Source organism: Coregonus lavaretus (assembly GCF_964263955.1).
Source record: "Coregonus lavaretus genome assembly, chromosome: 16".
Classification (NCBI taxonomy): domain Eukaryota; kingdom Metazoa; phylum Chordata; class Actinopteri; order Salmoniformes; family Salmonidae; genus Coregonus; species Coregonus lavaretus.
Window position 1 is genome coordinate 292,443 of NC_140003.1, and position 25,074 is coordinate 317,516.

A 25,074-nucleotide genomic window follows, 5' to 3' on the forward strand; every position below is an offset into this window, starting at 1 on the left:
ACGCCGCAGCCCGTCTGGTGTTCGACGTTCCCAAGTTCTCTCATGTCACCCCGCTCCTCCGCACACTCCCCTGGCTTCCAGTTGAGGCTCGCATCTACTACAAGACCATGGTGCTTGCCTACGGAGCTGTGAGGGGAACGGCACCTCCTTACCTTCAGGCTCTGATCAGACCCTACACCCAAACGAGGGCATTACATTCATCCACCTCTGGCCTGCTAGCTCCCCTACTTCTACAGAAGCACAGTTCCCACTCAGCCCAGTCAAAGCTATTTGCTGCTCTGGCACCCCAATGGTGGAACAAGCTCCCCCCCGACGCCAGGACAGTGGAGTCACTGACCACCTCCTGGAGACACTTGAAACCCTACCTCTTTAAAGAATACCTGGAATAGTATAAAGTAATCCTTCTACCCCCCCCCCCCCCCCCCCCCCCCCCCACACACACAAAAAAAAGTGGTTGTCCCACTTGCGATCATATGTTGAATGCACCAATTTGTAAGTCGCTCTGGATAAGAGTGTTTGCTAAATGATGTAAATGTTTGTTTTTAGTCCCATCCTTCAGCTGCACTCAACCCCTCCCATCTATCTCTAAACACCATCCAAATTTGATTTCTATTTGCCATATATTTTTCAACTGTGCTGTGATGTTTCACAAAAGTTCTGAACCTTTCTATTCTCATAGGTTTTACAAATTGTAAATTAAAGATAAACACTTTTGCTAAGAGTATTATTATATTATTGATTGATTGACTATGACTTTTTAAATCACCCAGCAGTGCTATTTGCAGAGTTTGCTCCAGGTAAATGTTGCAATTCTTCAGCCATTCCTGAACCTGCGACCAAAAACAAGCTACATATGGACAGTACCAAAACAAATTATCTAATAAATCTGTCTCTTCACAGCAAAATCTGCAGAGCTGGGATGGTTGTATCCCCCATATATATATCATTCTATTGGTTGCAAGAATAATAATTTAAACGTAAAAACTCTAAGTTTTGTTTTGTGTATCAGTTCATAGACCATGTGATATGGATTCGGTACATCGAAAATCTCTTCCCAACTATTTTGCAATCTATATGACACACCTGTCATTTTTTTGGTCCTCAAATGAAACTGGTATACTTTTTTATTGATCACAATCTTCTTTAACCAATTTTGTTCTTTAATGCAGGACCGACAGACAAGTTCCTTACTTTCTCCCCCTTCCACTTGCCTCTTCCATTTTTGTGGTAATGCTACAATTAGTTGGTTGTAATTTTGAGTAGAGCAGATGTTTCCATATATCTTTGATAGCTACATGTGTGACATAACTCCACCAGTCCTATTTATGATATCATTTACAAAGATTATACCTTTTTTTTTTTTTACTACACGCTATTGTATTTTTTAGTGATCCAATACGTAATATTTATCATAATTTGGTTGTAATCCAGAGAGGTTAGAACAATTATCTAGATCATCTATGAGGCTGAGGGATCAAAATTGTGGATTTAAAAGAAAACATGAATCATCAGCGTGCAATGACACCTTTGTTTTTAAGCACTGGATTTCTAGCCCCCCTGATATTATTGTTGATTTTAATAGCTAACATTTCAATGGCCATAATAAATAGATATGCCGATAGTGGACAACCTTGTTTTACTCCTCTTGACAGTTTAATACTTTCTGAGAAGTAGCCATTATTTACTATTTTACACCTAGGGTTACTATACATAACATTAACCCATTGTATAAGAGATTCTCAAAATTGAAATATACCAGCATTTATAAATAAATTCCAGTCGTACTTTATCAAAAGGTTTTTCAAAGTCGGCTATGAATACCAGGCCTGGTTTCCCAGATTTTTCATAGTGTTCTATTGTTTCCAGTACTTGTCCAATGTATTTACGTCCATGTAAAAAACCTGTCTGATTAGGATTAATAATATCCAACAATACCTTTTTAATTCTATGCGCTATGCATTTTGCTTGAATTTTTGCATCACAACAATGAAGTGTAAGGGGTTTCCAATTTATTTAATGGACTGGATTTTTATATTTACCACTTTGGTCCTGTTTCAGTAATAATTAAATCAGACCTTCTTGTTGAGTATCTGATAATCTACCATTTTTATAGGAGTGGTTAAAACATGCTAATAATGGTCCTCTGAGTACATCAAAAAAGGTTTGGTTAACCTCAACTAGTATGCCTTCCAGCCCTAGAGTTTCCCCAGACTTAAAGGCTTTAATTGCATCAAGAAGTTCCTTCTCTGTAATTTGGCCTTCACATGAGTCTTTCTGTACAGCAGTTCATTTTACATTATTAATAGGACAAAAATCCTTACAATTAACTTTGGTTAGTGGAGATGGAGACAGAAAAGAAAACATATGCTTAAAGTACTTTGTTTCCTCTTTCAAAATATAATTTGGTAAATTCTTTTTGGTAGCATTTCTATGTTAACGATAAAAAAATAATTTGATGCATTTTTCCCCATATTCCATCCAGTTCGCTTAATTTTTTATAATATATTACATTTGATATTTCTTGAATAGGTTCCTCCATTCCTTTTAGTTTTTCCTCTAACGTAATCTCTGCCTCTATGGTACAGTTTTTACTGTGCTGTTAGTCCCTCTATTTCCTTTGTTAATATGAATTATTTTGACCAAAATTGCTTTTGTTTTAAAGATGAGTATTGAATTGCATGGTCTCTAAAGGCACATTTAAAAGTGTCCCATACAATAGGGGGATCTGCTGTACCTATATTTTGTTAAAGGTCAGTTATAAATTATTCTGTCCTAGTTAAAAAAAAGTTGTCATCCAATAGGCTTTGATTACATTTCTGTAATTCTGTAAGAGTAATGTATATGCCAATTATTTGATGGTCCGACCACATTCTATCCCCTATCAACACCTTAACTTTTGGTGCCAGTGAGAATGGCATAAGAAAGTAGTTAAGACGACTAGCTTGATTGAGCCTCCGCCATGTACAGTGCCTTCGGAAGGTATTCAGACCCCTTGACTTTTTCCACATTTTGTTAGGTTACAGCCTTATTCAAAAATTGATCCATTTTATTCCCCTCATCAATCTACACACAAAACCCCATAATGACAAAGTAAAAACAGTTTATTTGAAATGTACCCTTTACTCAGTACTTTGTTGAAGCACCTTTGGCAGCAATTACAGCCTTGAGTCTTCTTGGGTATGACGCTAAAAGCTTCGCACAACTGTATTTGGGGAGCTTCTCCCATTCTTCTCTGCAGATCCTCTCAAGCTCTGTCAGGTTGGATGGGGAGCGTCGTTGCAAAGCTATTTTCAAGTCTCTCCAGAGATGTTAGGTCGGGTTCAAGTCCGGGCTCTGGCTGGGCCACTCAACAACATTCAGAGACTTGTCCCGAAGCCACTCCTGCATTGTCTTGGCTGTGTGCTTAGGGTTGTTGAACTGTTGGAAGGTGAACCGTCGCCCCAGTCTGAGGTCCTGAGAGCTCTGGTGCAGGTTTTCATCAAGGATCTCTCTGTACTTTGCTCCATTAATCTTTCCCTCGATCCTGTCATGTGCCTTTTACTGAGGAGTGGCTTCCGTCTGGCCATAAAGCCCTGATTGTTGGAGTGCTGCAGAGATGTTTGTCCTTCTGGAAGGTTCTCCCATCTCCACAGAGGAACTCTGGAGCTCTGTCAGAGAGACCATTGGGTTCTTGGTCACCTCCCTGACCAAGGCCCTTCTCCCCCGATTGCTCAATTTGGCAGGCCGGCCAGCTCTAGGAAGAGTCTTGGTGGTTCCAAACTTTTTCCATTTGAGAATGATGGAGGCCACTGTGTTCTTGGGAATCTTCAATGCTGCAGAAATGTTTTGGTACCCTTCCCCAGATCTGTGCCTTGACACAATCCTGTCTACGAGCTCTACGGACAATTCCTTTGACCTAATGGCTTGGTTTTTGCTCTGACATGCACTGTCAACTGTGGGACCATATGTAGACAGCTGTGTGCCTTTCCAAATCATGTCCAATCAATTGAATTTGCCACAGGTGGACTCCAATCAAGATGTAGAAACATCTCAAGGATATAATCAATGGAAACAGGATGCACCTGAGCTCAATTTCGAGTGTCATTGCAAAGGGTCTGAATACTTATGTAAATAAGGTATTTTGTTTTTTATTTGTAATAAATTGGCAAAAAAATCTAAAAAACTTTTCGCTTTGTCATTATGGAGTATTGTGTGTAGACTGATGAGGACAATTGTTTATTTAATCAATTTTAGAATAAGGCTGTAACGTAACAAAATGTGGAAAAAGTCAAAGGGTCTGAATACTTTCCGAATGCATTAACCAATGTCAAGTCCTAGCTGATGGCGCTCAGATACACCCCCCTACCCTGAAACACATACACGCTGATCCCCCGTTGTGACCATTTTCCTAAGCATCTCTGTGCAGTCAGACCTTTTGATTATTTTGTGCTAGCTACAGTGACCAGGTAACTAGGCTTGGAGGAAGCATTTAGTGTAAGTCGCTCTGGATAAGAGCGTCTGCTAAATGACGTAAATGTAATGTAAATGTAGTGTTTTGTGCATTGTCTGTGCACTTAGCTAGCTAGCATGATCCTATACATTGCATATTCTTATTCTTCATTGGGGTTTAACGGCAGTTGGCATCCATTGTTTATGGTGCATTACCCCCACCAACTGGACAGGGTAAAAAAATATGTAAACTCCAAAAAAGGGGTGGAGGGGGACCTTAATTCACACAAACAGAAACCTAACAAAAACGAACTTTCACTTCTTACTTCATTCAAAATTCCATAACTCCATTTTCAGGCTCTGGGGCCTGAGAGGGTGGCATTGCTCGTGACAGCACTCCTCCGCCCAAAACATTTTTCAATCCCAGGAACCGTTCTGCCTGAGACCCAATGATAGCAATCTTACTGGACTTATTCTCCACTCCAGCAGTGCCATTAATCACCATCGCCATAAAAGCCACAAAGTCCACTTTCTTAACATGTACTGTAACATATCTGGATCCTGCTGATGAGAGGCCAACTCTGCAGCCTGCAGTGAAGGCCTATCCAACACGCTGGAGTCTTCAGAAGGACCATTTGTTCCCTCAACCGCCTCTCCATATGAAATGCTCTGGACAGCCCTGACTCTGGCAACCTCATCTTCTTTTGCCATCTTCGGGCATTTCAAAGATGTAGCTTCATGGTTCCCACCACAATTGCAACACTTGACATGTTCTTCATCCATATAACATTCAACATGATCTTCTTTTCCACAACTTCCACATCTCGGCTTCTCTCTTCTACAGACACTTGAGGCATGTCCAAAAGCACCTGATTACACATGATGATTCACAAAAATATTAAACTAGACTCTTGGAATTATCTTGTTTGAACGACATAGTAAAAAAAATGAATAATATATATATAATTTTTTACTAAGTTGTTCAAACAAGATACTAAGTAAATTAAATGAGATACTAAGTTGTTTGAACGACTTAATTGTTCTTTTGTCTAATTAGGCCTCTTTTGTTATGCAGCTTGTCAGACTGTGTAATGGTTGCTGCAGCCATTCATTCACTGATTCCATCCGTTGATATGATTATTTACTGACAGTTCATCTATAGCCTAAAGCAGGGCTGCTTTTGAATGCCATAGCATGCAAGTGGGCGAGTGTGGAGCAAGGAGCAGAGCGTAATTCGAGCGGATAAAATAACATTGTCGGCCTTCTCTCCCGCTCCAATTTCTGGGCATGCTCTGCCTAGCACTTTTAGTTTCCTTTATCACTATTATTTTAATTAGGCCTGTTCGGTTGTAATTATTTAGCCTACTTCACTCACAGAAGCCTAAATCTAGTTTATATTCTACTTTTTCTTGGAATTGAAACACCATAATATGAATCAATTTAATTAAGCTAAAATATCAGAAATAAATTGTAAATAATAAAGGCCTGATCTTTTCATGAATAAAAGGGAATAAACAAAATAAATCTCAAACTGCAGCGGTCAAATTATTTGCGCACAGCAAGCACCAACAAGCTTCATGTGATATTCAAATGAAATATTATTATAATAAAAACAGAAAAATACACAAGCTTCATTACATAAAGGAATACTAGTGGGAATGTAGCCACAATATAAACAAGTATTCAGACCCCTTGACTTTTTCCACATTTTGTTACATTACAGCCTTATTCTAAAATGGATTAAATACATTTTTAAAATGTCATCAATCTACACACAATACCCCATAACGATAAAGGAAAAACAGGTTTTTATAAATTTTTGGAAGAAGTTTGGAACCACCAAAACTCTTCTTAGAGCTGGCCGCCTGGCCAAACTGAGTAAAATGCTGAAATGCCTTCACTCAATAAGTATTCAACTCCTTTGTTATGGCAAGCCTAAATAAGTTCAGCAGTAAACATTTGCTTAACAAGTCACACACTATATGTTGCATGGACTCACTCTGTATGCAATAATAGTGTTTAACATGATTTTAGAATGATTACCTCATCTCTGTACCCCACAAATACAATTATCTGTAAGGTCCCTCAGTCGAGCAGTGAATTTCAAACACAGATTCAATTACAAAGACCAGGGAGGTTTTCCAACGCCTTGCAAAGAAGAGCACCTATTGGTAGATGGGTAAAAATACAAAAAAGCAGACATTGAATATCCCTTTGAGCATGGTGGAGTTATTAATTACACTTTGGATGGTGTATCAATACACCAAGTCACTACAAAGATACAGAAGTCCTTCTTAACTCAGTTGGCAGAGAGGAAGGAAACCACTCAGGGATTTCACCATGCCAATGGTGACTTTAAAACAGTTACAGTTTAATGGCTGTGATAGGAAAAACACTGAGGATGGATCAACAACTCCACAACACTAACCTAATTGACAGAGTGAAAAGAAGGAAGCTTGTACAGAATAAAAATATTCAAAAACATGCAAACTGTGAAAAATGTAGCAAAGCAATTCACTTTTATACAAAGTGTTATGTTTTGGGCAAATCCAATCACACATTACATTACTGAGTACCACTCTCCACATTTTCAAGCATAGTTGTGGCTGCATCATGTTATGGGTATACTTGTAATAATTAAGGACTGGGGAGTTTTTCAGGATAAAAAAAAAAACGGAATGGAGCTAAGCACAGGCAAAATCCTAGAGGAAAACATGGTTCAGTCTGCTTTCCACCGGACACTGGGAGATTAATTCAACTTTCAGCAGGACAATAACCTAAAACACAAGGCCTTAGAGAGTTACCCAGAAAGACTCACAGCTGAAATCACTGCCAAAGGTGCTTCTACAAAGTATTGACTCAGGGGTGTAAAAACATATGTAAATCAGATACTTCTGTATTTCATTTTCAATACATTTGCAAAAATGTCAAAAAACATGTTTTCATGTTGTCATTATGGGGTATTGTATATAGATGGGTGAGAAAAATATATATTTAATCCATTTTGAATTCAGGCTGAAACTGAAAATGTGGAATAAATCAAGGGGTATGAATCATTTCTGAAGGCACTGTAAGTCTCTGACTTTTTTGTGATATCCCTGTCATATTTTTTATATGTATGTAGCTACTGTATGTATATGTGTCTTATTAACTGTGAAATAAAATCTATCTATCCTCTCTTTCTCGAAGTAATCACAGATCAAACAGCCCTGTGGCACATGCAGATGAGTGAGACAGGTGTACAGGTAGGTAAAAAGCAGTCAGACAGATAAAAGGCAGTCTCAGGTACGCTACCTTGCTCCAGTCTGTGGCACAGAGACCTCTTGGCCACCTCCACCTCAGGGCCTGGGTGGTCCAGCACCAGCCTGCTCCACTGTAGTGGACTGAGGACACACTCACCCCGTAGCCTGGCCTTAGGACACACATACAGCCTGGAACAGAAGACGATCAATTAATCATGTGTGTTGTCGTAATGAACAAAGTAGAGAAGACAGCCCAGGACATAGTGTGAGAGGAGATGTCGATGGCCTATTCTCCATGAGGAGCGATGGGCCGAAGTAAGTAAGTGTTGTCCTAATTCTCTCCAAGGCTGAGCCATAGGCCTACATCACAGTAAACATTGCTGACAGGGAAATTGAGAAAAGCATGACGTGTTGTTCATGAGAACTCAACTCAAATGCCCGATGCAATTATTACAACAACCACAACACTGTTCTGTAACTGTGTATGCGTTCAACGCAGGAAGTGTTTGTGTGTTCATATCCACTTCGACTTGGTAAGAGATTTTTTCTGATGTCTTTTCTGCATACAGTGAGGGAAAAAAGTATTTGATCCCCTGCTGATTTTGTACGTTTGCCCACTGACAAAGAAATTATCAATCTATAATTTTAATGGTAGGTTTATTTGAACAGTGAGAGACAGAATAACAACAGAAAAATCCAGAAAAACGCATGTCAAAAATGTTATAAATTGATTAGCATTTTAATGAGGGAAATAAGTATTTGACACCTCTGCAAAACATGACTTAGTACTTGGTGGCAAAACCCTTATAATAATAATAATAATAATAATAATAATAATAATAATATGCCATTTAGCAGACCCTTTTATCCAAAGCGACTTACTGTCATGTGTGCATTCATTTTCACGTATGGGTGGTCCCGGGGATCGAACCCACTACCCTGGCGTTACAAGCGCCATGCTCTACCAATTGAGCTACAGAGGACCACCATTGTTGGCAATCACAGAGGTCAGACGTTTCTTGTAGTTGGCCACCAGGTTTGCACACATCTCAGGAGGGATTTTGTCCCACTCCTCTTTGCAGATCTTCTTCAAGTCATTAAGGTTTCAAGGCTGACGTTTGGCAACTCCAACCTTCAGCTCCCTCCACAGAATTTCTATGGGATTTAGGTCTGGAGACTGGCTAGGCCACTCCAGGACCTTAATGTGCTTCTTCTTGAGCCACTCCTTTGTTGCCTTGGCCGTGTGTTTTGGGTCATTGTCATGCTGGAATACCCATCCACGACCCATTTTCAATGTCCTGGCTGAGGGAAGGAGGTTCTCACCCAAGATTTGACGGTACATGGCCCCGTCCATCGTCCCTTTGATGTGGTGAAGTTGTCCTGTCCCCTTAGCAGAAAAAGACCCCCAAAGCATAATGTTTCCACCTCCATGTTTGAAGGTGGGGATGGTGTTCTTGGAGTCATAGGCAGCATTCCTCCTCCTCCAAACATGGCGAGTTGAGTTGATGCCAAAGAGCTCGATTTTGGGCTCATCTGACCACAACACTTTCACCCAGTTCTCCTCTGAATCATTCAGATGTTCATTGGCAAACTTCAGACGGCCCTGTATATGTGCTTTCTTGAGCAGGGGGACCTTGCGGGCGCTGCAGGATTTCAGTCCTTCACGCCGTAGTGTGTTACCAATTGTTTTCTTGGTGACTATGGTCCCAGCTGCCTTGAGATCATTGACAAGATCCTCCCGTGTAGTTCTGGGCTGATTCCTCACCATTCACATGATCATTGCAACTCCACGAGGTGAGATCTTGCCTGGAGCCCCATGCCGAGGGAGATTGACAGTTCTTTTGTGTTTCTTCCATTTGCGAATAATCGCACCAACTGTTGTCACCTTCTCACCAAGCTGCTTGGCGATGGTCTTGTAGCCCATTCCAGCCTTGTGTAGATCTACAATCTTGTCCCTGACATCCTTGGAGAGCTCTTTGGTCTTGGCCATGGTGGAGAGTTTGGAATCTGATTGATTGATTGCTTCTGTGGACAGGTGTCTTTGATACAGGTAACAAGCTGAGATTACGAGCACTCCCTTTAAGAGTGTGCTCCTAATCTCAGCTCGTTACCTGTATAAAAGACACCTGGGAGCCAGAAATCTTTCTGATTGAGAGGGGGTCAAATACTTATTTCCCTCATTAAAATGCAAATCAATTTATAAATTTTTGACATGCGTTTTTCTGGATTTTGTTGTTGTTATTCTGTCTCTCACTGTTCAAATAAACCTACCATTAAAATTATAGAATGATAATTTCTTTGTCAGTTGGCAAATGTACAAAATCAGCAGGGGATCAAATACTTTTTCCCTCACTGTAGATACATACAGTGAGGGAAAAAAGTATTTGATCCCCTGCTGATTTTGTACGTTTGCCCACTCTCATGAGGACTGCCACAGGAAAGGAAGACCCAGAGTTACCTCTGCTGCAGAGGATAAATTCATTAGAGTTAACTGCACCTCAGATTACAGCCCAAATATTTGCTTCACAAAGTTCAAGTAACAGACACATCTCAACATCAACTGTTCAGAGGAGACTGCGTGAATCAGACCTTCATGGCCTAATTGCTGCAAGCAAAGAAACCACTACTAAAGGACACCAATAAGAAGAAGAGACTTGCTTGGGCCAAGAAACACAAGCAATGGACATTAGACCGGTGGAAATCTGTCCTTTGGTCTGATGAGTCCAAATTTGAGATTTTTGGTTCCAATCGCTGTGTCTTTGTGAGACGCGTGTGGGTGAATGGATGACCTCCACATGTGTGGTTGCCACCATGAAGCATGGAGGAGGAGGTGCGATTGTGTGGGGGTGCTTTGTTCGTGACACTGTCTGTGATTTATTTAGAATTCAAGGCACACTTAACCAGCATGGCTACCACAGCATTCTGCAGCGATATACCATCCCATCTGGTTTGCGCTTGACTTTTATTTGTTTTTCAAAAGGACAATGACCCAAAACACACCTCCAGGCTGTGTAAGGGCTATTTGATTAAGAAGGAGAGTGATGGAGTGCTGCATCAGATGACCTGGCCTCCACAATCACCCGACCTTAACCAAATTAAAATGGTTTGGGATGAGTTGGACCGCAGACTGAAGGAAAAGCAGCCAACAAGTGCTCAGCATACAGTGGGGGAAAAAAGTATTTAGTCAGCCACCAATTGTGCAAGATCTCCCACTTAAAAAGATGAGAGAGGCCTGTAATTTTCATCATAGGTACACGTCAACTATGACAGACAAATTGAGAAAAGAAAATCCAGAAAATCACATTGTAGGATTTTTAATGAATTTATTTGCAAATTATGGTGGAAAATAAGTATTTGGTCACCTACAAACAAGCAAGATTTCTGGCTCTCACAGACCTGTAACTTCTTCTTTAAGAGGCTCCTCTGTCCTCCACTCGTTACCTGTATTAATGGCACCTATTTGAACTTGTTATCAGTATAAAAGACACCTGTCCACAACCTCAAACAGTCACACTCCAAACTCCACTATGGCCAAGACCAAAGAGCTGTCAAAGGACACCAGAAACAAAATTGTAGACCTGCACCATGCTGGGAAGACTGAATCTGCAATAGGTAAGCAGCTTGGTTTGAAGAAATCAACTGTGGGAGCAATTATTAGGAAATGGAAGACATACAAGACCACTGATAATCTCCCTCGATCTGGGGCTCCACGCAAGATCTCACCCCGTGGGGTCAAAATGATCACAAGAACGGTGAGCAAAAATCCCAGAACCACACGGGGGGACCTAGTGAATGACCTGCAGAGAGCTGGGACCAAAGTAACAAAGCCTACCATCAGTAACACACTACGCCGCCAGGGACTCAAATCCTGCAGTGCTAGACGTGTCCCCCTGCTTAAGCCAGTACATGTCCAGGCCCGTCTGAAGTTTGCTAGAGTGCATCCAGAAGAGGATTGGGAGAATGTGATATGGTCAGATGAAACCAAAATATAACTTTTTGGTAAAAACTCAACTCGTCGTGTTTGGAGGACAAAGAATGCTGAGTTGCATCCAAAGAACACCATACCTACTGTGAAGCATGGGAATGAAAACATCATACTTTGGGGCTGTTTTTCTGCAAAGGGACCAGGACGACTGATCCGTGTAAAGGAAAGAATGAATGGGGCCATGTATCGTGAGATTTTGAGTGAAAACCTCCTTCCATCAGCAAGGGCATTGAAGATGAAACGTGGCTGGGTCTTTCAGCATGACAATGATCCCAAACACACCGCCCGGGCAACGAAGGAGTGGCTTCGTAAGAAGCATTTCAAGGTCCTGGAGTCTCCAGATCTCAACCCCATAGAAAATCTTTGGAGGGAGTTGAAAGTCCGTGTTGCCCAGCGATAGCCCCAAAACATCACTGCTCTAGAGGAGATCTGCATGGAGGAATGGGCCAAAATACCAGCAACAGTGTGTGAAAACCTTGTGAAGACTTACAGAAAACGTTTGACCTGTGTCATTGCCAACAAAGGGTATATAACAAAGTATTGAGAAACTTTTGTTATTGACCAAATACTTATTTTCCACCATAATTTGCAAATAAATTCATTAAAAATCCTGCAATGTGATTTTCTGGATTTTTTTTCCTCATTTTGTCTGTCATAGTTGACGTGTACCTATGATGAAAATTACAGGCCTCTCTCATCTTTTTAAGTGGGAGAACTTGCACAATTGGTGGCTGACTAAATACTTTTTTTCCCCACTGTATGTGGGAACTCCTTCAAGACTGTTGGAAAAGCATTCCAGGTGACTACCTCATGAAGCTGGTTGAGAGAATGCCAAGAGCGTGCAAAGCTGTCATCAAGGCAAAGGGTGGCTATTTGAAGAATCTCAAATATAAAATATATTTTGATTTCTTTAACACTTTTTTGGTTTCTACATGATTCCATATGTGTTATTTCATAGTTTTGATGTCTTCACTATTATTCTACAATGTAGAAAATAGTAAAAATAAAGAAAAACCCTTGAATGAGTAGGTGTTCTAAAACCTTTGACCGGTAGTGTACATCCATACACATATACATTCATACATATACATATACATATACACTACCGGTCCCCTAACCCTACCACCTCTCCCCTAATTGGAGTAAACTAATGGACACTTAGGCTTCCACTTCCAGCTTCTACATAATGTACTATATACATTTTACAGACACAATGTATTTTACAATAGTTATCTTTTGTTTGTTTTTAATCACATTCTTCAGCTATCCTCAACCTCCCATCTATCTCTGAAGAACATCCATTTTGATTTCTGTTTGCCATATATTTTTTACTGTGCTGTTTAACAAAAGTTCTGAACCTTTATACATTTTACGGAGACAGTATATTTTACATTAGTTATCTTGTTGTTTTTAGTCCCATCCTTCAGCTTCACTCAACCCTTCCCATCTATCTCTTAACACCATCTAGTTTTGATTTCTATTTGCTATATATTTTTCAACTGTGCTGTGATGTTTCACAAAAGTTCTAAACCTTTCTATTCTCATAGTTTCAGATTGTAAATTAAAGATACACATTTTTCCTTAAAGTATTATTATATTATTGATCGTTTGACTATGATGTTTCAAATCACCCAGCAGTGCTATTTACAGAGTTTGCTCCAGGTACAGTGAGGGGAAAAAAGTATTTGATCCCCTGCTGATTTTGTACGTTTGCCCACTGACAAAGAAATTATCAGTCTATAATTTTAATGGTAAATTTATCTGAACAGTGAGAGAGAGAACAACAACAAAAAAATCCAGAAAGACGCATGTCAAAAATGTTAGAAATTGATTTGCATTTTAATGAGGGAAATAAGAATTTGACCCCCTCTCAATCAGAAAGATTTCTGGCTCCCAGGTGTCTTTTATACAGGTAATGAGCTGAGATTAGGAGCACACTCTTAAAGGGAGTGCTCCTAATCTCAGTTTGTTACCTGTATAAAAGACACCTGTCCACAGAAGCAATCAATCAATCAGATTCCAAACTCTCCACCATGGCCAAGACCAAAGAGCTCTCCAAGGATGTCAAGGACAAGATTGTAGACCTACACAAGGCTGGAATGGGCTACAAAACCATCGCCAAGAAGCTTGGTGAGAAGGTGACAACAGTTGGTGCGATTATTCGCAAATGGAAGAAACACAAAATAACTGTCAATCTCCCTCGGCCTGGGGCTCCATGCAAGATCTCACCTCGTGGAGTTGCAATGATCATGAAAATGGTGAGGAATCAGCCCAGAACTACACGGGAGGATCTTGTCAATGATCTCAAGGCAGCTGGGACCATAGTCACCAAGAAAACAATTGATAATACACTACGCCGTGAAGAACTAAAATCCTGCAGTGCCCGCAAGGTCCCCCTGCTCAAGAAAGCACATATACAGGCCCGTCTGAAGTTTGCAAATGAACATCTGAATGATTCAGAGGAGAACTGGGTGAAAGTGTTGTGGTCAGATGAGACCAAAATCAAGCTCTTTGGCATCAACTCAACTCTCAGTGTTTGGAGGAGGAATGCTGCCTATAACCCCAAGAACACCATCCCCACCATCAAACATGGAGGTGGAAACATTATGCTTTGGGGGTGTTTTTCTGCTAAAGGGACAGGACAACTTCACCGCATCAAAGGGACGATGGACGGCGCCATGTACCGTCAAATCTTGGGTGAGGACCTCCTTCCCTCAGCCAGGACATTGAAAATGGGTCGTGGATGGGTATTCCAGCATGACAATGACCCAAAACACATGGCCAAGGCAACAAAGGAGTGGCTCAAGAAGAAGCACATTAAGGTCCTGGAGTGGGCTAGCCAGTCTCCAGACCTTAATCCCATAGAAAATCTGTGGAGGGAGCTGAAGGTTCGAGTTGCCAAACGTCAGCCTCGAAACCTTAATGACTTGGAGAAGATCTGCAAAGAGGAGTGGGACAAAATCCCTCCTGAGATGGGTGCAAACCTGGTGGCCAACTACAAGAAACGTCTGACCTCTGTGATTGCCAACAAGGGTTTTGCCACCAAGTACTAAGTGATGTTTTGCAGAGGGGTCAAATACGTATTTCCCTCATTAAAATGCAAATCAATTTATAACATTTTTGACATGCGTTTTTCTGTATTTTTCTGTTGATATTCTGTCTCTCACTGTTCAAATAAACCTACCATTAAATGAATAGACTGATCATGTCTTTGTCAGTGGGCAAACGTACAAAATCAGCAGGGGATCAAATACTTTTTTCCCTCACTGTAAATGTTTAAACTCTTCAGCCATTCATGGACCTGCGACCAAAAATAATCTACATATGGACAGTACCAAAACAAATTATCTAATGATTCTGTCTCTTCGCAGCAAAATCTGCAGAGCTGGGATGGTTGTATCTCCCATTTTTGCGGTAATGCTGCAAAAAAGTAGTTGGTTGTAATTTTGGGTAGAGCAGACATTTCTATATATTTTTGTTAGTTACATGTGTGACATAACTCCACCAGTCCTATTTATGATATAATTTACAAAAATTATACTTTTATTTTTTTATCCAAAAATAATGTTTTTTTTATTATCAATTATTATATTTGAGTTTAACCTTAATTTGTGGTATTATTTGTTCTGTCTTTTCTGGTGGATTAAACAGAAATTGCAACCAACTTTCTATGGCTTGTTTAAAAAATAGCTATATTTTGGAGATTCTTTCATTTTCAAATAACCGAAAGTGAGAGGTTGTAATCTGAATAAAGGGGAAAAGGTCATTCTTGAACATGCGGTGAGACATTCTTACTAATCTGCTAGAGAACCAGTTTGGATTTAACCCTCCCGTTGTCCTAGGGTCAAAATGACCTGCCACTGTGTTGAACCAACTTTATTTAATTTTTATATTTTTGGGATCATTTGTGAGAAGGAGGCAGTGAGACTTTAAAGAAAGTATCACTGCCTCCTTCTCACAAATGGTCCAAAAAATATAAAAATTAAATAAAGTTGGTTCAACACAGTGGCGGGTCATTTTGACCCTAGGACAACGGGAGGGTTAAGTATAACTGTTGTATGACTGAAGTCTTTAGTGAGAGGTCTAATGCTTTAATATTTAATCATTTCTGCCCTCCAAATTCATATTCATTATATAAATAGGCCAGTTTAATTTTGTCTGGCTTGCCATTCCAAATAAAATAGAATATGTTTTGCTCATATAATAAAAATAAAAACTGGTCGCTAGGTGTAGGCAAGGCCATAAGCAAATAGGTCAAATGGGTTTTTCCTTATTTAACTTATTCTGTACCTCTATGGTAGAGTTTTTATTGCTATCTATCTGTACTGGTAGTCCTTCCAATTCCTTTGTTAATATGGACTCTTTGACCTAAATTGCTTTTGTTTTAGAGATAAGTATTGAATTGCATGGCCTCTAAAGGCACATTTAAGTGTCCCATACAATAACATAGGTACAGCAGATTCCCTTCATGTCGGGAAAAGTCTGTTCTAAATTATTCTGTCCTAGTTAAAAACAAATTATCATCCAATAAGCTTTGATTACATTTCCAATATCCTCGCCCATGTGGAAATTCTGTAAGAGTAATGTATATGCAAATTATTTGATGGTTTCGACTGCATTCTGTCCCCTATCAACACTTTTTAAACTTTTGGTGCCAGCAAGAATGACATAAGAAAGTAGTCAAGACGACTAGCTTGATTGAGTATTTCTCACTAGGTCAGGATATTTAAGCCTCCATTTATCCACTAGTTCCAATATATCCATGATATTCGTGATAGTTCGTAGTGTGATTTCCTTTACGGTCCATTGAGGTATTATAATCTCCCGTCATAACAATAGAGTCTTGTATTGCTTGTAGGTTTGATAAATGATTATATATATTTTGAAAGAAGTGTGGATCATTATTTGGACTGTATAGATTAATGAGCCAAATCTGTTTATGGTCCAATAACATATTTAAAATAATCCATCTACCTTGCGGATCTGTTTGGAATATTTGCACATTCGGATCAAAATGATTGTTAATTAATATCATCACTCCTTTTGTGTTTCTTTGATATAGGCTATTGAATATAAAATGCCTCATGACCTTAGTTAAATGAGACAGGACATTTTCCAATTTAATGCAGTTATATATTTGTCCTGGCTTTTGTGTGATACAAATGCGCTTAATAGCTCCTCAATACTAAAACCTACACTTTGAGCTGTGAATCATATATATATATATTCTAATATTTTATTGACGTTTAGGCAGCCAGACACAGATTACTCAAATGAGGCAAGATGAACGAGCATGTTACTGTAACAGTCGGTCAGCTCCACTGAGTGGCCATTGAGTGAAACGTATAGGCTAATCATTGGATTGCTGAAAAGCTCTGGTGATGACACATACTTTACTATAGGATGCTACGAAATTAGTACTGGGATGGTAAGTCATTGTAGTAGTCAGTTAGTAGAGGGTGGCAGGTAGCCTAGCTGTTAGAGAGGCGGACCAGCAACTGGAGGGTTGTCAGGTTGAATCCCAGTTTGGATGGGAAAATCTGGTGTAGAGTGAGCTGGCTACAGAGGGTTGATGGCATCATACTAGATACCTTTAAGCAATGCACTTAATCCTCTACAATTGCTCCAGGGGTACTGTGCCTGACCCATTGCTTCCAGCCCCTCGGCAGGGCTGTTTCTAGCATTTTGGGTGCCCTAAGCCAGATTTTGTTGCAAGCAAGCAAAACATTTTAGTGGCACCCTTCTTGACTGCGGAGAGAAACATTTGCAGCTTTAAAGCTCATTTCCTGCAGTTCTACACATTTTGCCATGGGACGGAGAGAAAATGTTTCCATTTTAAAGCTCATTTCCTGCAATTCTTCCCTAGTGGCCCCATATGTCGCTTTTGCCAAGAAACGGCACTGCCCCTGGTGTGTGTGTGTGTGCGTGCTTATTTGTCTTTTTAGTATTTCAATCTAACCTCCCCTTCCTCATGCTCTTCTCCCCAGCCAAGTGGAGGAGAAGCATCAGCAGCTCTTTCATTCTCTGTAAGTTAATGGACAATAAAGTCTTAACTTTAGTAAGCTAACCTAACGTAGGCAGAGTCTACGTTTCTGGAAGGACAGATGTAGAATACAATATGCAAGGGTTTTAAAGTTTGAAATAACTTTTTAAGCTGTTTTCCATTAACATCGTCTAAAATCATGTTTTGGGCAAAATCCACAATGCAACTAGTTCGGCATATGAAGGGAGACAGTTTGTCTAACACAAATCTGAAACACATTTTTAAACAGTTTTCCCTGAACAGTGCAAAAAAATCATGTTTTAGGTTCAGCACTGGAATGACTTGATATTTAATACATTATGTAATATTTTTCAAGCTTGAAATAACGTTAAGCTTTTTTACATGAACATGGTCTAAAATCATGTTTTAGGCTAAATCCACCATGCAACTAGTTTAGCATATTATTATATGAAAGGAGACACCGTTTCTGAATAACAAACGTGAAACATATTTTTTATCCATTTTGCATGAACAGGGTCTAAAATATTTTTTTTGTATTCAGCACTGGAAGGACAGATGTTGAATACAATATGCAAGGGTTTTAAAGTTTGAAATAACTTTTTTCAGGGGAATACTGTATCCCAGAAAACCAGAAACATCCGCTTTCTACCAACTCTGCCAAGAGTGTAATAAGCTACTGTAGCACACTCATACCCATTTCACACTGCCGAGCCAAGTTGTACTGTGCTGGCCTGGTTACAAACCATAGTTGCTGGAACCATAGGACAATGTGGAATCAAAATATCCAAGACACACAGTATGGTTCAGGTTGGCCCTACAGCATGAATCTGGCACTAGAAGTAAACTGAATGGTACACTTTCCGTAAAAGACCATACATCTTGGTCAAAGGCTTCCGGTTTAGCATGTGAATGGAGACGAAGCTCGTGGATCAGGCTCTTACGCATTAGTTAATTTTGTGAAATTTGTACTTTGCATTCCACCCACTTACATATCAGATTTGATTGATGAGTTTGTAAGTTACCTTTTTGATTCAAATGTCGCACGACCTGAGGAGCACAAGAACTGTAACTAACGTTTCAACCGCGATGGCAAACGTGAATGGTAATGGCGCCGACTCCAGTCCAACCATTACAGAGTCTCATGCGGTCACACTCCCCACAGATCTTCAGAACCACCGTACGGTTCTGGTCTTGGAAATTACAGCTACCATTGCCACTCAGCTCAAAACTGCCATCGATGCTGCTCTGGCCCCCTTCTCCGCCATCCTGGATGGTGTCCGAGCCACTGCGGATTAACAAGGCCGCCGACTTAATGGCTTTGAACATGACCTGTGTGAACACAGTGACCGCATAGTAGCCCTTGAGAAAACGGTCGCCCATCTGAGCTCCAAAAACCAAAGGCTGATTGACAAGACCAATGACCTGGAATCCCGTTCTCGCTGTTGCAATCTTCAGGTTGCTGGTATACCAGAGAAATTGGAAGGAGGGGACTCAGTTAAGTTCATGTCAGACTTCTTTGCGGAGGAGCTGGGTCCGGCCATCGTTCTATCACACCCGAAGCTGGATAGAGCCCACCGCATTGGCCCCTCCGCAGCGGGCAGAGATGACAACTCCGAGCCAAGAGTGTTTATCGTCCGTTTTCACTACTACCATGACAAGGAGCGCATCCTCCAGAGGCAGGGCAGAGACCAGCTACACTTCAGCGGACACAAGGTGTTCATCTTTCCTGACCTCAGCTTGAGTGGAGGGGAGGGGAGGGGAATGACCTTTTTTGGTCCTTTTTTAATTATTTAATTTATTTTAATTTGCTTTTTTCATCCATTTTCTCTGTTATCTTTGCAAATGCTTTTTTCACACCTTTTTCCTTTCAATATTTTAGATGGCTAACAACGCTAATAATAGTAATATTGGAATACGTAGGCCTAATCCTATAAAGTTTTTGTCTTGGAATACTAAAACAATTAATAATGCTGTCAAGAGGTCTAGGGTCTTCTCCCATTTGAAAAAGCTAAAAGCAGATGTGGTATTTTTACAAGAGACCCATTTACGCATTAAAGATCACTCAACGCTCCAAAACTCCAGGTTCAGTCAGGTCTTCCATTCAGACTTTAACTCCAAAGCCAGAGGGGTTGCAATTTTGGTTAATAAAATAATACATTTCTCTACTACTACTGTTATTTCAGACAGTAATGGGAGATATTTAATCATAACTGGCACCATTTGGCACACACCTGTAGTATTGGTCAATGTATATGCTCCCAATTTTGATGATGTTGAATTTGCCAATGGGCTGCTGGGGAAAATCCCTTCTCTGAACACCCATCTTTTGATATTTGGCGGGATATTTGGATCTGAATTGTGTTATTAGCCTGGCTTTAGACTGCTCCAACCCCAGAACTATGCCTCCTTCTGCTACAGTGGGGGAAAAAAGTATTTAGTCAGCCACCAATTGTGCAAGTTCTCCCACTTAAAAAGATGAGAGAGGCCTGTAATTTTCATCATAGGTACACGTCAACAATGACAGACAAATTTAGGGAAAAAATTCCAGAAAATCACATTGTAGGATTTTTTATGAATTTATTTGCAAATTATGGTGGAAAATAAGTATTTGGTCACCTACAAACAAGCAAGATTTCTGGCTCTCACAGACCTGTAACTTCTTCTTTAAGAGGCTCCTCTGTCCTCCACTCGTTACCTGTATTAATGGCACCTGTTTGAACTTGTTATCAGTATAAAAGACACCTGTCCACAACCTCAAACAGTCACACTCCAAACTCCACTATGGCCAAGACCAAAGAGCTGTCAAAGGACACCAGAAACAAAATTGTAGACCTGCACCAGGCTGGGAAGACTGAATCTGCAATAGGTAAGCAGCTTGGTTTGAAGAAATCAACTGTGGGAGCAATTATTAGGAAATGGAAGACATACAAGACCACTGATAATCTCCCTCGATCTGGGGCTCCATACAAGATCTCACCCCGTGGGGTCAAAATGATCACAAGAACGGTGAGCAAAAATCCCAGAAACACACGGGGGGACCTAGTGAATGACCTGCAGAGAGCTGGGACCAAAGTAACAAAGCCTACCATCAGTAACACACTGCGCCGCCAGGGACTCAAATCATGCAGTGCCAGACGTGTCCCCCTGCTTAAGCCAGTACATGTCCAGGCCCGTCTGAAGTTTGCTAGAGTGAATTTGGATGATCCAGAAGATTGGGAGAATGTGATATGGTCAGATGACTTTTTGGTAAAAACTCAACTCGTCGTGTTTGGAGGACAAAGAATGCTGAGTTGCATCCAAAGAACACCATACCTACTGTGAAGCATGGGGGTGGAAACATCATGCTTTGGGGCTGTTTTTCTGCAAAGGGACCAGGACGACTGATCCGTGTAAAGGAAAGAATGAATGGGGCCATGTATCGTGAGATTTTGAGTGAAAACCTCCTTCCATCAGCAAGGGCATTGAAGATGAAACGTGGCTGGGTCTTTCAGCATGACAATGATCCCAAACACACCGCCCGGGCAACGAAGGAGTGGCTTCGTAAGAAGCATTTCAAGGTCCTGGAGTCTCCAGATCTCAACCCCATAGAAAATCTTTGGAGGGAGTTGAAAGTCTGTGTTGCCCAGCGACAGCCCCAAAACATCACTGCTCTAGAGGAGATCTGCATGGAGGAATGGGCCAAAATACCAGCAACAGTGTGTGAAAACCTTGTGAAGACTTACAGAAAACGTTTGACCTGTGTCATTGCCAACAAAGGGTATATAACAAAGTATTGAGAAACTTTTGTTATTGACCAAATACTTATTTTCCACCATAATTTGCTAATAAATTCATTAAAAATCCTACAATGTGATTATTTGGATTTTTTTCCCTCATTTTGTCTGTCATAGTTGACGTGTACCTATGATGAAAATTACAGGCCTCTCTCATCTTTTTAAGTGGGAGAACTTGCACAATTGGTGGCTGACTAAATACTTTTTTCCCCCACTGTATGTCAAATCCTTCTCAGGTTTTATGGTTCAGAATGGGTGTACAGATCCCTGGAGATTTCAGAATTCCCAGGCAAGAGAGTTTTCTTTCTTTTCACATGTACACCATTATTTTTCTCGTATTGACTATTTCTTTATTGATCATAAGTTACTTCTAAATGTCACCTCTTCTGAATATTTACGCATTGTAATTTCTGACCATGAACTTCTAGCCCTCGACATAGTCCTATCAGGACAAATTGGTACTCCTCTCTGGAGATTCAATTCTCTTCTCCTGTCTGATGCAGACTTCTGTAACGTTATTTCCACTTCTATTGATAATTTTCTTTTTTCTAATCAGACAAGCTCAACCTCTCATTCTCTCGTATAGGAATCACTTAAGGCCTATCTTAGAGGATAAATTATTTATTATTCTTCTCATTTAAACAAAACTCAGAAAGCTAAACTAGAAGAACTCTCTAAAGCCATCCTTGACTTAGACCATCAATATGCCTTGACGCCATCTCCAGAGCTATATGAGCAACGCTTGAACTTACAATCTGAATTCAATCTCATGTCCACTACAGATGCAGAACGGTTACTATTGCATTCACATGGTACCTACTATGAACATGGCGACAGGGCAAGTCATCTGCTCGCACACCAATTAAAACGCAGCACTGCTACCCATCTGATTCCCCAAATTAAAGATTCCTCTCATAGCTTGATTTCTGACCCTACGGCGATCAATGACACCTTCAAATCTTTCTATTCCTCCCTGTATACATCTGAATTTCCATCAGATACTGCCAATATGACTTTATTTTTGGGTGAACTGGAGACTCCCACAGTTGAGGCTGAAACTGCAGATGACCTTGATTCTCCTCTCAGCCTTGAAGAAGTTATTCAGTCTATCAAGTCAATGCAGAGCAGCAAAGCTCCAGGGCCTGATGGGTTTCCAACTGAGTTCTTTAAGAAATTCCATACCAAGTTAGCCCCTTTACTTTTATCTATGTATAATGAGTTACTTTAACATGGCTCGCTGCCACCTACCCTAACACAGGCTTCAATAGCGCTTCTCCTTAAGAAGGGGAAAGACCCCACTTCCTGTTCTACATTTAGGCCCCTAAGTCTCCTTAATGTGGATGTAAAGGTGCTGGCGAAGGTGATAGCGAGGCGACTGGAAGTAGCCTTATCAGGACTCATATCACAGGAACAAACCGGCTTTATAAAGGACAGATATTAATTTTTTATATTCATACGCTGTTTAACATGATTTATTCTAAACAATTCTCCAACTCCCCTGAGGTGGTAATCTCCCTAGAAGCAGAGAAGGCTGTTCTTAAAAAAATTGGATTTGGGGACAAATTTATGGATCCGTCTCTTGTATACATCTCCCCAGGCCAGTGTCTGTACCAATGACACCCGTTCTGATTATTTTGCCCTGGAATGTGGGACACGGCAAGGCTGCCCACTGTCCCCTTTATTATTTGCCTTCGCCATTGACCCCCTTTCAGTAGCTTTACGGGCATCCTCCACTTTCCAAGGTGTAACACGGGAAGGAGTTGAAGATAGGTTATCATTATATGCAGATGATTTGTTACTCTATGTAAATAACCCTGTAACCTGTTAACCTTCTATCCTTTCTATTCTGGAGAACTTTGGCTCCTTCTCCGGTTACAATCTGAATCTCCAGAAAAGTGAGTGCTTCCCAATCAATCCAGCAGCGCTACAGCTCTAGCAAACAGACTTGCCTTTTCATCTTAGCCGCTCTGGTTTCAAATACCTTGGAGTGAACGTAACTCGTTCATTACATGCTCTTTTTTCTGCAAACTTTGCTCCCCTCCTTATGCAAATGAAAACGGATTTTCAGAGCTGGGGTAGCTTACCACTATCACTTACAGGAAGGATTAATGCTGTAAAAAAGAACAGTTTACCCAAATTCCTTTATCTATTTCAATCTATCCCATTGTTTTTACCAAAGTGTTTTTTTTAAGTCAATCAATCAGGCTGTTACCACATTTATCTGGGGAGTCAGTAGATCTTTACTTCAGAGATGCAAGTTTAGTGGAGGGCTTGCACTACCCAACTTTTTATACTATTACTGGGCAGCCAACTTTCAGAAATTGCCATTCTGGTTACATGCTCCAGATACCCCATAGTGCCACCTAGAGGCACATTCTTGTATTTCTGCTTCTCTTCCTGCTTTACTCTGCTCTTCTCTCCCAGCATGCCCCTCTTGCTATACCGGCAATCCTGTAGTGCTTTCCACACTTAAGATTTGGTACCAGTTTCGAGGGCATTTTAAATTCTCCTCTGCATCTACTATGGGTCCTATTGATAAGAATAACTTATTCCCCACTTCCCTAATAGATAATGCTTTCTCTTACTGGACAAGGAAAGGTATTAAGACCTTCCATCCTGGCATCTAAATAGTCTTTGCCTCCATCTCACTTTTTCCGTTACCTTCAAATTAGGCATTGTGTCTCCTCCCAATGTTCTGGCTTCCCTGCACCACCCCCTTGCCAACCCTGGAATGGCATATTGACTCTATTACCTCAACAGAAAGCAGTCATTTCTCAGATCTATCTGTGTATTATGTCATTGGACAAACACTCCACCAACAAAACTAAATCTGCTTGGGAACAGGAAATTGGTGTTGAATTTACACAGGAGTGGTGGGATGAAAAAATAATAATAAAATAAAATAAAATAAAACATGTATGCACTCACTAAATGTAAGTCGCTCTGGATAAGAGCGTCTGCTAAATTACTAAAATGTAAATGTAATGAGGTGATTGATAGAGTACGCTCCACCACATCTTGTGTTCGTCTTGGTCTCATACAATTTAAGGTTTTACAGAGAGTGCATTTTTCGAAATCCAGATTATCTTAAATATATCCAAATGTGAATGATGAGTGTGATAGATGACATGTCTCAACATGTGACCCTAGTTCATTCAATGCTCTAAACTACAAAATTACTGGGATTCTATTTTTAAAATTGTATCTGAGGTGCTTGAAATTAACCTGCAGCCATGTCCCTTGATAGCTGTTTTTGGTATTCCTGAAGACTTGTTCTCCTTGGACCCCAAACATGCCGATATTGTTGCTTTTACATCCTTATTTGCTCGACGTAGAATTCATCTCCAGTGGAAGTCTGCTCAGCCCCCCTCTACTTCTCAATGGCTCAACGATGTAATGTTCTTCCTAAAGCTTGAGAAAATTAAGTATTCTCTAAGGGGTTCCAATGATACATTTGTTAGAAAATGGCAACCATTTATTTCATACTTCAATGGCTTGTACAGGCTCCCCTCTGATGAGATGCTTTAAGGTTTCCCAGAGGTATTCCGGGTAGTCTTTACATAATAGGTACAGTCATCAATATATTGCTATCCAGTCCAAGCAAGTTTGTCTAAGGTTTACTGATCATTTATTTACTTATTT

The 25,074-nt window shown here is 40.4% G+C and overlaps 1 protein-coding gene across 1 annotated transcript in view; it reads right to left on the bottom strand.

Moving 5' to 3' along the window:
• Positions 1-25,074, bottom strand: part of slain1a (SLAIN motif family, member 1a) — a gene marked incomplete at both ends in the record, with an annotated part of 58,889 nt that overhangs the window by 28,748 nt on the left and 5,067 nt on the right. Inside the window, one exon of the mRNA XM_084179051.1 lies at positions 7,723-7,859. Coding sequence (XP_084035177.1) covers positions 7,723-7,859 — 137 coding nt within the window. The remainder of the gene's footprint in view (positions 1-7,722; positions 7,860-25,074) is intronic.